Here is a 16,807-nt window from a genome sequence, read left to right as displayed (position 1 = left end):
TGAGACCATACAGTGGATATAAAAAGTCTACACACCCCTGATAAAATGCCAGGTTCTTGTGATGTAAAATTAACATTTTCCACCTTTAATGTGACCTATAAAATGAACAATTCAATTGAAAAACAAAAAATAAATCTTTGAGGGGAAAAACAAAATAACCTGGTTGCATAAGTGTTTAATCCTTAAACTAATACTTTGTTGAAGCTGATTTTATGACAGCACACAGTCTTTTTGGGTAGGAGTCTATCAGCATGGCACATCTTGACATGGCAATATTTGCCCACTCTTCTTTGCAAAAGCGCTCCAAATCTGTCAGATTGTGAGGACATCTCCTGTGTACAGCCCACTTCAGATCACCCCACAGATGTTCAATTGGATTCAGGTTTGGGCTCTGGCTGGGCCATTCCAAATCTTCTTCTGGTGAAGCCTAGCTTTTGTGGATTTGGATGTGTGCTTTGGGTCGTTGTCATGTTGAAAGGTGAACTTCAGCTTTCTAACGGACGCCTGAAGGTTTTGTGGCAAATTAGCCTGGTATTTGGAACTGTTCATAATTCCCTCCACCCTGACTAAGGCCCCAGTTCCAGCTGAAGAAAAACAGCCCCAAAGCATGAGGCTGCCACCACCATGCTTCACTGTGGGTATGGTGTTCTTTGGGTGATGTACAGTGTTGTTTTTGCGCCAAACATACCTTTTGGAATTATGGCCAAAAAGTTCAACCATCAGACCATAACACATTTTCCCACATGCTTTTGTGGGACTTTATGTTTGTTTTTGCAAACTTCGGGCTTGGATGTTTTTCTTTGTAAGAGAAGGCTGCCGTCTTGCCACCCTACCCCATAGCCTATTCATATGAAGAATACGGGAGATTGTTGTCACATGTAGCACACAGCCAGTACATGCCAGAAATTCCTGTAGTTCCTTTAATGTTGCTGTAGGCCTTTTTGAAGCATCCCTGACCAGTTTCCTTCTCGTCTTTTCATCAATTTTGGAGGGACGTCCAGTTCTTGATAATGTCTCTGTTGTGCCATATTTTCTCCACTTGATGATGACTGTCTTCACTGTGTTTCATGGTATATCTAATGCTTTGGAACTTATTTTGTACCCTTCTCCTGACTGATACCTTTCAACAATGAGATCCCTCTGATGCTTTGGAAGCTCTCTGCAGACCATGGCTTTTGCTTTGAGATGCAACTAAGAAAATGTCAGGAAAATCCTACTAGAACACCTGAACTTTATTTGTGATTAATCAGAGTCACTTTAAATAATGGCAGGTGTGTAATGACTCTGAAAACAGCCACATCCCCAGTTATAAGAGGGTGTTCACACTTATGCAACCAGGTTATTGTAAGGTTTTTATTTTTCATTTTTCCCACTCGAAGATTTCACTTTGTTTTTCAATTGAATTGTTCACATTATAGGTCAAATTAAAAGTGGAAAAAGGTTTGACATGATTTATCTTTATCTCATTCTTTTACATCACAAAAACCTGGCATTTTCACAGGGGTGTGTAGACTTTTTATATCCACTGTATTTTGTACCAACCAGTCTTTTTTTCTTAAGTGTCTGATATGTTAAGCATTTTTCTTGTGAAGACATGTTTTTTTCTTTAAGATGACTAATTCTATTTTACAACGGTTATCTGTGTTTCACTGATGCATTCCATCTGAAAACATTTTGTCAAACAGGCCTGTAATTATTTCTAACACAGCTGCTAAACACACAAAGAAACCCACAAACACATACACGTATATATCCACCAGATGTAGGATACCCCAGGCCTGTGGTTAGAGAAGCACAATGTGTCTTAAAACAACTTGTATATAGTGAACACACATACTCACATACATGACACACATATTCACTTACATGACCCAGTGAGACACCATTTGTTCTTTACAATGAGAGAGTTTCCTAAGGGAGTCACATCATAAGTCATCAAGAGGTGGGATCTGTGGTGAGCACAGGTGTTAAAATGTTGAAACTAGGTTTGATCTCCACAAAACACAATTCTGTGATAATTTTGTTGTTGTTCCTTTCTGTTAACTAAACCAAATAATGACAGCTGGGGTTGATAGAATAAATATATACATAATAGCTCACGTGCTCACTGTAGAACTAAAGTCTGTTTAGAGCCCAGCTGAACTGTATTGTGCACCTTTCAGAGGGCATGGGACAGTTGGAGTGGATAAACACAAAGTTTGAGAGAAGTATCAAGTGAGATATGTTGACTGGACAGAAATTAACTTAACTGTCCCTATTCTAGCTGTACGTATGAATATACACATTTTAAAGTGCAAACATTTGGGTTACTTTAAATAAATAGAATTTCAGGTTTTATTTATGTAAGATTGTTATCTAAATGGTTCCAAATGTAATTTACCTTGTCAGTACACCGTGATAATGCCTAATTGTTTGCTGGTAAATGACTACATGAGCAAAATATCTAGTAAGGAGCAGGAGATTATATTGGCAAGTACTTGAAAAATCAGCAGGGACATTGTGGAATGTAGGAATATAAGACAGAAAACAAACTGAGTAAACTCAGACTTATTTTAAAAATAGAACCACCATGTTAATGGGATATGGTTGATGCTGCAGAGGAACAGGAGTAGAAGGTAACAGGTAGCTGTACCTAGACCAAAATAGCTGTACCTAGACCAAATGGATTTTGCTAGTGCAAAAATCTGCATTGTATAACCAAATACTGCAAACCTGCCAATGGTCAGCAAATAACGAATAGGCAACCTTAATTACATAAGGTTGTGACGAAAGTGACGAAATGACAACTTTGTAGCAACCAAAAGAACTTCACTTTGTGGAAAGATGTACTGTTTGGTTTCCATGACAACAAAAGTAAAAAACAGAAAGAAAAATACCTAATTAATTTACTGAACATTTTAGGGAAATATCATATTCACAAAGCCAAATTCAGTAACTCTAAACCTTCTTTTATTGCTTTTGGTAAGGAAACTGAACAGTACATCAAAACCATCTATGATTCAAAGAATGAGCAAGTTGCTAAAACCATTCAATTATGCTCTATTTTTAATGTGTATATTTGAAACTCCCCCTGGTTCTGCTCTTGACTCTTATTTTTTTCTGTATTAATGACTCTTTACTTGTTCTTACTGTTTGTTTCGTAAAGATTTAATAAAGTTTTATATATAAAAAAAGGAACTTCACTTTTCCAGTTGCTGCAATGTCAGATAGTTGCGTAAACGGTACGAACACGGAGGGGATATATACATATGTATATATGTATATCCCCTTTGCAGGATGTAAAGCTCAGATATCCTAGTAGGATATTACAGTTTTCTGCAAACACAGAGCTTCTGTAAACATGATCTGTAAACACGATTTTGTCTCATCAACCAAACATTTTCCTGGAAGGATTTATGATTGTGTAGATTTACGTTTTTATTTAACTTTCTTTTCACTTTTAGCAGTGGAATCTTCTTGGGCTTCCAACCTCATAAATCCTTGAATACGTTTGCACAATCCGTTCAAAAACCGGATGACTGACTGTCGTTGCACAGAAAGCCCTGGTTGTAGAGTTAGTTGAGTGAATGGTTTCCATGGAGAGCCGCTCCACCCGGCCATACATGCTGAACCACAGCATCCGTTTTGACTGTCACATAGCAACCGTGTTGAACCAGCCCCTCCTTCTGGTCAACCCTGCTGGAACAGCTCCTCCTTCTGGTCAACCCTGCTGAAACAGCTCCTCCTTCTGGTCAACCCTGCTGGAACAGCTCCTCCTTCTGGTCAACCCTGCTGGAACAGCTCCTCCTTCTGGTCAACCCTGCTGAAACAGCTCCTCCTTCTGGTCAAACCAGAAGTCTAATCTAAATCAATATCTATTTTTTGTGTTAATTTTCTACTAATTACTCCTTGAGAGGTTTTGCTGAAAGTTCGCAGTGTTGTAGAAACCGACTCAAGAACAACCAGCCTCCGTGCTGTTGAAGTGGAAACAACAATACACGTTTAGTACACAGTAGCTCTGAAGTGATTCACCAGACAAAAACAAAGCAACAATTTCCCGTATAAAGCAAAGCCCACGGTTATTTTGCTCTTGTGTGTACATTGTTTTCTGATGTTTTCTCACCGTAGCGCTGACCATGGCCCGACAAAACGTATGTTTTTGTGTGTGTGTCTTGGCCCGCTGCCTGTGTGAAGTTGTGAACTGATGCATCCAGTCAAGGTCATATTAGCAGAGACACTGTCAACGCCGATCTCCTCAGGAGGTTCACTGAGGCGGCAGCTGGAACAGCCAGTACCCGAACAACATGTACATTAACATTCATCCCCTCAGGGGGGGGGAGGGGTTCCTCGAGTCCTATACTTCGATTTAACTAATGAACAACTGCTCTCTGTTTCCCACATTGTAGCGATACTTAAAGTACACACACACACACACACACACACACACACACACACACACACACACACACACACACACACACACACACACACACACACACACACACACACACACACACACAAAGAAATATATATACACAATAAGATAAAAAAATAAATACATTCAAGTTTCAAATGGGAAGGACAGTATAGATGATGATATGACGCTCTTCCTCGTTTGCCCATTACGAGAACGTTTTGTCTAAAACAGTAGCAAATCATAATAAGGTGAATAAGAGAACAGACAGGAAAAAGGTTTGGTTTTAATCTCAAAATGCTGATTATACAGTATATCAATATATATCAAAACTGAGCAGTGGAATTAAGATGTTTATATTGATAAGCACTGTTTACATGGCAGTCTGCACTGTGTTGTGACGTCAACAAACCGCATCTCTGCAACCAGTGGATATCTTCTCAGGGTCAGCAATAAACAGCACGGCCCAGAAACATAAAAAATCACTAAACAACAGCTGTTGTGGAGAAAGTGGCGCCTCTGACCGTTCATCTACATTGGCCCAAATCTCAGCAGGCTATAACCTTCTGGAAAGTTGGTCGGTCACTCTGGTCCTCCAGTCCCTAGAACACAGAAAATACAACAAAACCTCAGTGTGTGTGTGTGTGGAGGTCAGTGTGTGTGTGTTTGGAAGTCAGTGTGTGTGTGTGTGTGTGGAGGTCAGTGTGTGTGTGGAGGTCAGTGTGTGTGTGTGTGGAGGTCAGTGTGTGTGTGTGTGTGTGGAGGTCAGAGTGTGTATGTGTGTGTGGAGGTCAGTGTGTGTGTGTGTGGAGGTCAGTGTGTGTGTGTGTGTGGAGGTCAGTGTGTGTGTGGAGGTCAGTGTGTGTATGTGTGGAGGTCAGTGTGTGTGTGTGTGTGGAGGTCAGTGTGTGTGTGTGTGTGGAGGTCAGAGTGTGTATGTGTGTGTGTGTGGAGGTCAGAGTGTGTATGTGTGGAGGTCAGTGTGTGTGTGTGTGTGTGTGTGGAGGTCAGAGTGTGTATGTGTGGAGGTCAGTGTGTGTGTGTGTGTGTGTGTGGAGGTCAGAGTGTGTATGTGTGGAGGTCAGTGTGTGTGTGTGTGTGGAGGTCAGTGTGTGTGTGTGTGGAGGTCAGTGTGTGTGTGTGTGTGGAGGTCAGTGTGTGTGTGGAGGTCAGTGTGTGTATGTGTGGAGGTCAGTGTGTGTGTGTGTGTGGAGGTCAGTGTGTGTGTGTGTGTGTGTGGAGGTCAGAGTGTGTATGTGTGGAGGTCAGTGTGTGTGTGGAGGTCAGTGTGTGTGTGTGTGTGTGGAGGTCAGTGTGTGTATGTGTGGAGGTCAGTGTGTGTGTGTGTGTGTGTGTGTGGAGGTCAGAGTGTGTATGTGTGGAGGTCAGTGTGTGTGTGTGTGTGTGTGGAGGTCAGAGTGTGTGTGTGTGGAGATCAGTGTGTGTATGTGTGGAGGTCAGTGTGTGTGTGTGTGTGGAGGTCAGTGTGTGTGTGTGTGTGGAGGTCAGTGTGTGTATGTGTGGAGGTCAGTGTGTGTGTGTGTGTGTGTGTGTGGAGGTCAGAGTGTGTATGTGTGGAGGTCAGTGTGTGTGTATGTGTGGAGGTCAGTGTATGTGTGTGTGTGAAGGTCAGTGTGTGTGTGTGTGTGGAGGTCAGTGTGTGTGTGGAGGTCAGTATATGTGTGGAGGTCAGTGTATGTGTGTGTGTGAAGGTCAGTGTGTGTGTGTGTGTGTGGAGGTCAGTGTGTGTATGTGTGGAGGTCAGTGTGTGTGTGTGTGTGTGTAGGTCAGTGTGTGTGTGGAGGTCAGTGTATGTGTGTGTGTGAAGGTCAGTGTGTGTGTGTGTGGAGGTCAGTGTGTGTGTGTTTGGAGGTCAGTGTGTGTGTGTGTGTGTGTGTGTGTGTGTGTGTGTGTGGAGGTCAGTGTGTGTGTGGAGGTCAGTATATGTGTGGAGGTCAGTGTATGTGTGTGTGTGAAGGTCAGTGTGTGTGTGTGTGTGTGGAGGTCAGTGTGTGTATGTGTGGAGGTCAGTGTGTGTGTGTGTGTGTGGAGGTCAGTGTGTGTGTGGAGGTCAGTGTGTGTGTGTAGGTCAGTGTGTGTGTGGAGGTCAGTGTATGTGTGTGTGTGAAGGTCAGTGTGTGTGTGTGTGGAGGTCAGTGTGTGTGTGTTTGGAGGTCAGTGTGTGTGTGTGTGTGTGTGTGTGTGTGTGTGTGTGGAGGTCAGTGTGTGTGTGGAGGTCAGTGTGTGTGTGTGGAGGTCAGTGTGTGTGTGTGTGTGTGTGTGTGGAGGTCAAGGCTGTCATTAAACCAGAAAAGGAACCAGGCAAGCCTAGATTGGCAAGCCCATAATTAGCAGGGATGAATGTTAATTCGCTCTCCTTGGCCGGCTCTGCTTATGCGGTCCGTCAAAAACAACTTACAGCTGATTGGTCCAATAGTAAGGGGAACTCTGGAGACTGGGGAGGAGACAGAGCGGGATATTCTTCTAGAACAGTTCTGAGGAGAGAAACCAGACAGAGAGTGAGACAACAGACACACACAGAGAGATCAGTCACAGAGAAACATACAGACATCCCCTAACACAGAGAAAGAAACCAGTCACAGAGAAACATACAGACATCCCCTAACACAGAGAAAGAAACCAGTCACAGAGAAACATACAGACATCCCCTAACAAAGAGAAAGAAACCAGTCACAGAGAAACATACAGACATCCCCTAACAAAGAGAAAGAAACCAGTCACAGAGAAACATTCAGACATCCCCTAACACAGAGAAAGAAACCAGTCACAGAGAAACATACAGACATCCCCTAACACAGAGAAAGAAACCAGTCACAGAGAGAGCAACCAGAACAAGAAAAAGAGAACAGACAGAGAGAAAAGGAAGACCAGAGAGAGACAAGACAGGGTAATTGAGAGACCAGGCAGGGGGAGAGACCAGAAAAAGAAAGAGAGACCAGAAAGACAGAGAGAGCAAGACCAGAGGGTGAGAAAGACCACAGCGAGCCATAAACTAATGGACAGCATGAGGGAGAGGCCCACCGGCGTGCAGGATTGACTCCCCCGGTCACACAGGCTGAGGCTGCAGTGCAGGTAGACGTCCCTGTAGTCCCCCTGGTACAGGAACAGCAGGGCTGAGAACCGAGCCCTCAGGGACGAGCCGCTCTCATCCACAGTCACCTGAGTGGGATCGCTAGGACACCTAGTGACGGGATCAATTGGAAAAACTGTCTTCAGCACGATTACTACAACTACCATGAGGCTGGTCCCCACGCCTCCTCTGCACTGACCTGTTCTGAATCAAAGGGTACTGCATGTGGTCGTCAGGGTTCGGAGACGGAGTGGCGTAGCAGGTCTCCAGGACAACAACAAGACGCCCAGTCTCCGACTCCTCTACGGCCACGCCCACATGCAGGACGGAGCCAATCGGCAGGGTGATCTGGCCCGCGGGGAAAGGCTCTGTGTAATCTGTGTTCCGGTACAAAGACATGGTGGCTGTAGCCCTGGCACCGATGCCAACCACGCCCACCTCCTTCCTACTGCACCATTCAAAGAGAGGACAAACATTCACATTAGGAATGTTTATTCCTATTTACACAAATACCCTCAGACGATTGGTGCCACTTCACAGAAGATGTAGAAGCCGTGAGGTATTCACAGCTAAATATTGTGGAAAATGTACTTTTTAATTACACTTAAAAAAATGATTGCAGTGCGGTTTTTTGTTGCTGAATGGAACAAAAATGTAATTCCACTCACAACAGCCGTGGTGCGATGACCACGTCCAGACTGGTCTTAGTATCCAGGGGATAGATGCAGGTGATGGGGATGCTGACAGGACGAGAAAAGGAGACATTTCCCAAAGGCAAGGGGTAAACAAATAAACTGTTGGAGAAAACCATGTGTGTACGGTTTGTCTGGAAGGAAGAAAAAGAGAAACGAATCAGTCAGAATGCAGTTCATTTTATGATCTTCGTATTTTTCTCTGAAACAGATCTAGAACGAGGCTGTATAAAAACATAATTTGAATATGATGCAGCCATAGAGCTGAATGATGTTTATAAGCTCTCTCTTATGAAGAATGAAGAATGAAAGGAGTGCCCCTCACCTTCAAAAGGTTTCCACAGCGTCCCTCCCTGCGCTCCACCTGGTACCACACCTGGCCATTCCGCTCCACATGGGCCACACAGCGCCGGTCAGCCAGGTGAGCGCTGGAAGCGTTCAGACCGGCAGCCTCCAGAGCCTCCCTCTGTAGACCCACCTGCAGGAGATTCTGCCCACACAGCAGCTCTGGGTCTGGAAAGGTGGGCCACGCTGAGAGACAGAGAGAGAGAGAGAGAGAGAGAGAGAGAGGGAGAGGGGAGGAAAGACAGAGAAAAGGGTTAATTGTAATGCTAAACTAATATACCCCCACCCCACTCCCATTCACTTATTTGGCTCAATTTCAGGATTAAGAGAAAACCTGAAAGAGTAACTCACCTGAACAGACGACACCAGCGTCTTCTGAATGACTACAGTTGTGAGTCCCGAACCCATTGTGACCACACTGTGTGAGAGAGGACTCACTGCCTGAACACCGAACATTATCCATCCAGATCTGACCGCTGCCCGGTCCGAAGGCAGCACTGCTGGGTGTGTCCAGGGCTCTCCCACAGCCCAGCTGTCTACACACCACCTCAGCATCTTTTATGTCCCACTCATTGTCACAGACCGTCCCCCACTGGCGACTGTGGAAGATCTCCACTCTCCCAGAGCAGTAGTTGTCACCATTGACCAATCGGATCGAATTATCGACTGATGAAACAACATGTTGTAATCAGCCAGGTGAACAGATCCATGGCAACAATGTAAAGTCATCTGTGATTGGTGCATCCACTTAGGACATTTGATTCTTGATTAATATAATTTACAAATGCCTCCTGACTGTATACATTATAAGTGTGTGGTTTTATACTTTAAAAATGTCACTTCTCAAGATTAGTTGGATTAGTTACATTAGATTAGTTTAATTGTCAAACTCAGAACATTAACTATGAGCTTGTTTAACTAGTTTGTGAACAACTTAACTAAAAACCAACTCTTGACAGCCTCAAAACGCAGGCTAATCCTAAATCCGAATGGGAAATGTGGACAACTTCCAAATGTAAAGCATATTTCCAACATTTGCAGCTGGTACAGTAAATACAGTCTTTGTAAACGTAATAGTGTTGGTCTTAGAACATGATTTATGGACATACAATAGGATAACCAGGGTTTAATTTATTATTCTGATCCTATAGATGGTCTGTCATTGTATCTGTTGCTCTGTTACTGAATTATAAAGTGGTTCCATTTCTCTGGTCTGTCACTCAGACGTAAAAACACAGTTGTGTAGTAAACGACTTGTTGTTAAAATAGAATGTACATTATTCCTCTTTACTATGAGCAGCAATTTTCTTATCAATTATACCCTTCATTTTCCCCAATTTCGTAAAGGTCCAACTGGCAATCGTGACCTCACCTAATCACAACTTCAACAGAGATTTGGGAGACACACGTTTCAGACGTGTTCTCCAATGAGTAACTAATAGTTAAATGAAATATGTAGGGTTTCCTGGCAGATTTAAGATTGAACCAAGTTGTACAGCTTTAACCTTGAATTCAAGACGTTTACCTTAAAAGATGCATTGAAAACCCGCAATCTTATAACATCAAGATCTTAGATTCACTGGGAAACGATTCATAATGACGTGTTGAAGGTTTTCTCATGAGGAATTGTAGAGAACACTGCAGAAAGAAATACCTGAACACACGACACCAGCGTCTTCTTGATGACCACAGTTGAAAGTCCCGAACCCATTGTGACCACACTGTGTGAGGGAGGACTCATTGCCTGAACACCGAACATTATCCATCCAGATCCGACCGCTGCCCGGTCCGAAGGCAGCAAGGCCTAATGAAGACAGGGCTCTCCCACAGCCCAGCTGCCTACACACCACCTCGGCATCTTTTATGTCCCACTCATCGTCACAGACCGTCCCCCACTGGTGACTGTGGAAGATCTCCACTCTCCCAGAGCAGTAGTTGTCACCATTGACCAATCGGATCTGGGCACCAACTTAAAAAGATACAAAAATACAGAGGTACAGTCTCCATCGAAAGGATTCAGTCACCACTAAAATGATTCAGTCACCACCAAAAGGATTCAGTCACCACTAAAAAGATTCAGTGACCACCAAAATGATTCAGTCACCACCAAAAGGATTCAGTCACCACCAAAATGATTCAGTCACCACCATAATGATTCGGTTGCCACAAAAATTCTGACAAATATCATACTACTTATTGAAATTATATGTGTTTGAGAAATTATTGCATTGACAAAAAATTATAGAGCAACCCCTTATGTTTGAGCCCAAAACATTACTTGTTGTTTGTGTTGTTTATTTTTTGCATTCACCTTTCACAAGGGTGCCAAAACATGTTGAATTTACTGTATTCAGAAACTGGTTGGTTTGAATCCTAAATGCTGATTGGCTGATAACCAAGATTTTACATCACATCACTTTTGAGCACTTATCTAAATACGTGGGTAACCAGTTTATCGGAACAATAAGGCATCTCAGAGGTTTATAATATACTGCGGAGAATGCCAAGAGTGTGCAAAGCTGTCATCAAGGTCAAGGGCGGCTACTTTGAAGAATCTACAATATGAAATGTAGTTTGATCTGTTAAACACTTTTGGTTTGCTACATTATATAGTATGTGTTATTTCATAGTTTGGATGTCTTCACTATAATTGTAAGATGTCAAGAATAGTCAAAATAAATAAATAACCTTGAATGAGTAGGGGTGTCCAAACTTTTGACTGCCTCATTTCGGAATTCTTACCATGCATCTCACATCTCCAGTTGATCTTATCCTCGCTAACGCAGGTTTCACCGTTGCTACAAGTACCACACACTGCAGTGTTGGCGTCTGGGGAAACACACACACACTTACAGAGGTCAGTAAAACGAAAACATAGAAAAATATTTAACAAACACAATTGAATGCAATTTCAATTAAATGTGTTCACATACCCTGGCTACAGCCTACAGTTAAGAACAGTCATTATCCTGGCTATGCAGATTAACACTGTGTTTTAAGTGTGGTAAAACATTTAGTGTTTGACTTCTGGTTAGCAGAATGAACAGTCACACTGCAGTCTGGGGTACTTGGGTAGGATTAGGGACGAGACATAGTATTATTCAACAAAACAGAACAACTGCTTTACATTGTTTTGGCTTGTAGCCTATGTGTGAGCTTGTGTATGTGTGTTTGGTAGGCTAAAAACAGTGCAGGCAAGTTGCATGCATCCTGGTACACATGCGATGGTGTTCTGCTTCAAAACTGTTGATATTCAAACTAGTTCACAGAGAGGTGGGGCCTACACCAGTGGCTCCCAACCTTTTTCAGTTACTGTACCCCCAAAAAGAATTTGCACTGCTTGGAGTACCCTTGAAGTACCCCCTCATGTTCATTTCACTCTATGGTGTCATGAGTGTTTTCAAGTACCCCCTGTGGAAAGGCCAAGTACCCCCAGGGGTCCTAGTACCCCTGGTTGGGAACCACTGGCGTACACGATGTCCCACCATCTGAGATAAACATGAGTAGAATTACATGCATTTAATAAATACTTGTTATTTACCTGCACAATAGGCTAATCGGCATAAAGTCGGGCTGACGAATTTGTAGACGTAGTAGTTTCCAGGGCACGCTTTAACATGGATTGGATTGGATTGGAACTGGCAGCAGCCTCGCTCCCAACTGCCACACACGCGACGCTTCACTATCCCATCTGAGGGCACTGGGTGGGGGGTTCTTAGCCACAGCGGGGCATCGGTGCCGCACAAGTGACTGCTAATGCATCTCTCCGGCATCTGGACGCTGGCATTTCCGATGAACATGCGATACCAACCCCGCCAATCGCCTCGGCTGTCACACTCCGGAGCACTGTGGTTCGCTCTGACGTTTGTGGAACGCCAACTGTCATTCAGTTCAGTGTATATTTGACAGGGGTCACCGCAGCGCGTGGTACCGTTGATGCTGAGGCAGTCCTGCCCAGCGGGACACTGTGTGCCGCCACAGCCGAACAGCACGGAGCGCGGGCCCTGGGTGTGCGGGTCTTCTGGAGACACCAGGCAGGTGAAGGACCCGAGGGTGTTTTCACAGACCTGAGAACCTGCGCAAGGTTGGTCAGGGAGGGAACACTCGTCAACGTCCACACAGCCTAGCTCTGAGGACCAACGATAACCTTGGTCACAACAAGAGTCATTTCTTTGGCAGGCTGTTCGGTCGTAGCAATTGAGACCGTCCCCCACATAGCCTTCTCTGCAGTTACAAATGACTGACTGCGAATGACGGACTGGGCCTTCAATCTCATTATCAAGAGGGAACAGAGAACAGGCAGCGTTTGGGTGACAAGCCTCACAGCTTGTAGCTACAGAACCTGTGAAGGGAAACAACCAACTTCAGTTTTCCTCAGATTGCAGCAGCAGAACAGTTGTCTCACCGTTTATTAAAACCATTTTGATAATGCAGTTTCCCACAGCTATATCCTGTTAGTTTTTTCAAACTAGTTACCATGTTGGCATCTTGTTCCACCTTACCTGTGCTATCTGCTGTGCTGGCAGGTATTAGCAACACCAGAAGGAGAACAACAGGACTGGTCATAGTTCTATTACACAAGTGTTGCAATAATTATGCATAAAACCTGTAAAAAAAAAAAAACACATAATTTGATATGAAATGCACTTTAATATTTAGAAAAGTGCTTAAGTATAGAATCTTTATACACTCCTGGATGAAACATCCTTAGCTTTATTTTAGTTTCTGTACTATATGCTAGTTTCTTAATATTTAATTAATGAAACAGTTGCTAAGCTATCAATGTAAGGTAAGTAGTAAGGCAGCAGACTTACTTGTGAGTGGTATGTGTCTAACTGAGTGTCTTTGACTTTGTGTGTGATGGTGGCGGTGGGGATGTCCTAACAAATGAGACATTTGACTTAACTGTAGATTCTGGGAACCTTTCTGGAAGTGCAATAAGGAATTAAATTCCCAAGGTTACTGTCTGGGTGTAGATATATTGCCTGGTTTATTTGACAGGTGTAATACAAGCATAAACTGAAAACAATTGGCCAGTTATTCTGAATTTGACTGAAGGCCATGACATCCATAAAGGGGCAATATGTAGAAATGTTGCATTGTAATATCAGACTATGTATATTATGTACTGGATCTGCAGTGATTGTGGAATAACAGCTCTTGGGGGAACGTACTTATTCTTGTTTCATACTCAGAATAGTTTCCTTTACACAATCTTATGCTTCTTTAATACTTATTCTTGTTTCATAAAATAGTTCCCTTTACACAATCATATGCTTCTTTAATACTTATTATTGTTTCATAGAATAGTTTCCTTTACACAATCTTATGCTTCTTTAATACTTATTATTGTTTTATAGAATAGTTCCCTTTACACAATCTTATGCTTCTTTTATACTTATTCTTGTTTTATAGAATAGTTCCCTTTACACGATCTTATGCTTCTTTAATACTTATTCTTGTTTCATACTTGGGAATAGTTCCCTTTACACGATCTTATGCTTCTTTAATACTTATTCTTGTTTCATACTCAGAATAGTTCCCTTTACACAATCTTATGCTTCTTTAATTGCTCATGATCAGTGTGTGATGGAACTTACAATAAGGTTGTAGTTTAACTATTAACTGCACTCTTGTGTCAGTACTTTCACCCCTCTTTAATAGTGAAATCTGCTAAAGATACAGTTATATAGTGGCCAGTGCTGGTGGAGCAGTTAGGTTCTTTATAATCTTACTGATCTTTTTGTTATAATTATAATTGTTCTGTTAACCGTTTGGTCTTTGGGGGGTTCATCAAAATACCCTGTCTGCCAGAATTAAATATGTATTTATTAAATATGTATTAGGTTTTTTATTTGGGAATTCAGACAGAGACCTATAAGTGAATTTTGCAGTTGTGCAGTAATAAAAAATAATAATTAGTCATAACAAAACAAACACACATAACATAAACAAACACACATCTATATATATAACAGTAAACACGCAAGGCAAGCCGCAAGGCGAAGCTCTCGATTTACCGGTCAATCTACGTTCCTACTCTCACCTATGGTCATGAGCTTTGGGTCATGACCGAAAGGACAAGATCCCGGATACAGGCGGCCGAAATGAGCTTTCTCCGCAGGGTGGCTGGGCGATCCCTTAGAGATAGGGTGAGAAGCTCGGTCACCCGGGAGGAGCTCAGAGTAGAGCCGCTGCTCCTCCACATCGAGAGGGGTCAGCTGAGGTGGCTTGGGCATCTGTTTCGGATGCCTCCAGAACGCCTTCCTGGGAAGGTGTTCCGGTCTCGTCCCACCGGGAGGAGACCCCGGGGAAGACCTAGGACACGCTGGAGGGACTATGTCTCCCGGCTGGCCTGGGAACGCCTCGGTGTCCCCCCGGAAGAGCTGGAGGAAGTGTCTGGGGAGAGGGAAGTCTGGGTATCTCTGCTTAGACTGCTGCCCCCGCGACCCGGCCCCGGATAAGCGGAAGATGATGGATGGATATATATATATATATATAAATATATAGAAGATATGAAGATACAAGAATGTTTTTACACACACAGTTCTGGAAAACATTAAGAGACCACTGGAAAAGTATCAGTTTCTCTGGGTTTACTATTCATAGCTATGTGTTTGAATAAAATGAACATTTTTGTTTTATTCTTTAAACTACTGACAACATTACACCCAAATTCCAAGTAAAAATATTGTCATTTAGAGTATTTATTTGTAGAAAACAATAACTGGTCAAAATAATCAAAAAAAGATGCATTGTTTTCAGACCTCAAATAATTCAAAGAAAACTAATTCATATTCATTTTTCAACAACAAAATACTAATGTTTTAACTTAGGAAGAGTTCAGAAATCAATATTTGGTGGAATAACCCTGATTTTTTATCACAGCTTTCATGCGCCTTGGTATGCTCTCCACCAGTCTGTCACATTGATGTCCTGGCTTTGTTTGTTATACCAGTAGCTCGGCTTTGTTTGATGGCTTGTGACCACCCATCTTCCTCTTGATCAAATCTAGAGGTTTTCAATGGGGTTCAGGTCTGGAGATTGGGCTGGCCATGACAGGGTCTTGATGTGGTGATCCTCAATCCACACATTGATTGACCAGGCTTTGTGGCATGGAGCATTGTCCTGCTGGAAAAAACAATTCTCAGAGTTGGGGAAAATTGTCAGAGCAGAAGGAAGCAGGGGTTCTTCCAGGATAACCTTGTACTTGGCTTGATTAATGTGTCTTTCACAAAGACAAATCTGCCCAATTCCAGCCTTGCTGAAGCATCCCCAGATCATCACCAATCCTCCACCAAATTTCACAGTGGGTGCGAGACACTGTGGCTTGTAGGCCTCTCCAGGTCTCCGTCTAACCATTAGACGACCAGGTGTTGGGCAAAGCTGAACATTTGATGACCTTACTCCAATCCTCTACAGTCCAATGCTTATGGTGTTTTGCCAACTACAGCCTGGCTCTTCTTTGCTTCTCATTGATGAAGGACTTTTTTCTAGATTTTTCTAGATCAGCCCTGCCCTATAGGAGCCTGTTTCGAACCGTCCTCGTTGTGCACTTCACCCCCGCTGCTGTTTGCCACGGTCATGACAGTCATGTCGGTCAGTGGACAGTCGTTTTCGCCCTCGGCCAGTCTGTAGCTTTGTTGTCCCCAATGTCTGTTGCTTGACCTTGTTCTTATGAACCACTGTCTTTGAAATGTTCAGGATGGAAGCAACCTGACGCTCATTAAGTAAAAGGAGGTGTGCCTGTGTTGGAATTTAACAGACACTGGAATGGAATGGCTGCCATACATGTAGAGATGCCGATTTAAGAAAAATTTGGTAACAGTAAAAAGGTAATTTAACAAAACATTTCTTATGGGCACCTTATTAAGCTCAAGACTACTTTGCAAGGCATTCCATGATTCAGGTGTATAAAAACCAAAAGCAGTTTCAGAACATTTATTTACCAGAAATTAGTTTGGAACAAAAGCACAACCTACGAGTTTATATTGAAAAACAGAAACCAGACCACCTACTGTTGTCAAATGGAAAAGCTGCAACATCTCCTCGACCAGCCTCAGTAAAAAGTGACCATCTCCCCTTCAAGACTATCCCCAAAACGGCACACGTAACATCATATGTTTCACAAATTTCTAAAAACGTGTTGTTATTATGGGGTATTGTGTGTAGAAAAAACTAGATATTAAATCAATTACAAATGAAGTTCATAACACAAGAACATGTGTAGAAGGTGAAGGGGTCAGAATACCTCCCGAAGGTACGGTCGAGCAAAAAAACAACAAC

At 42.9% G+C, this 16,807-nt stretch overlaps 1 protein-coding gene across 1 annotated transcript; it reads right to left on the bottom strand.

Annotated features, from left to right (window-relative positions):
* Positions 1-4,665: 4,665 nt before the first annotated feature.
* Positions 4,666-13,424, bottom strand: LOC105020101 (uromodulin). Its single transcript, XM_029116555.2, has 12 exons — positions 13,336-13,424; positions 13,024-13,127; positions 12,063-12,863; positions 11,264-11,350; positions 10,176-10,490; positions 8,873-9,187; positions 8,502-8,707; positions 8,153-8,310; positions 7,684-7,932; positions 7,436-7,595; positions 6,813-6,888; positions 4,666-4,995 (listed from the first exon to the last, which is right to left on the bottom strand). Exons 2-12 carry the CDS (start codon positions 13,085-13,087, stop codon positions 4,976-4,978), a joined length of 2,451 nt encoding a protein of 816 aa, XP_028972388.2. The 5' UTR covers positions 13,088-13,127; positions 13,336-13,424; the 3' UTR covers positions 4,666-4,975.
* Between the last annotated feature and the right edge of the window lie 3,383 nt (positions 13,425-16,807).

Source organism: Esox lucius, chromosome 22, assembly GCF_011004845.1.
Source record: "Esox lucius isolate fEsoLuc1 chromosome 22, fEsoLuc1.pri, whole genome shotgun sequence".
Classification (NCBI taxonomy): Eukaryota; Metazoa; Chordata; class Actinopteri; order Esociformes; family Esocidae; genus Esox; species Esox lucius.
Note: the sequence above shows the minus strand (reverse complement) of the source record. Positions and strands in the feature narration are given on the sequence as shown.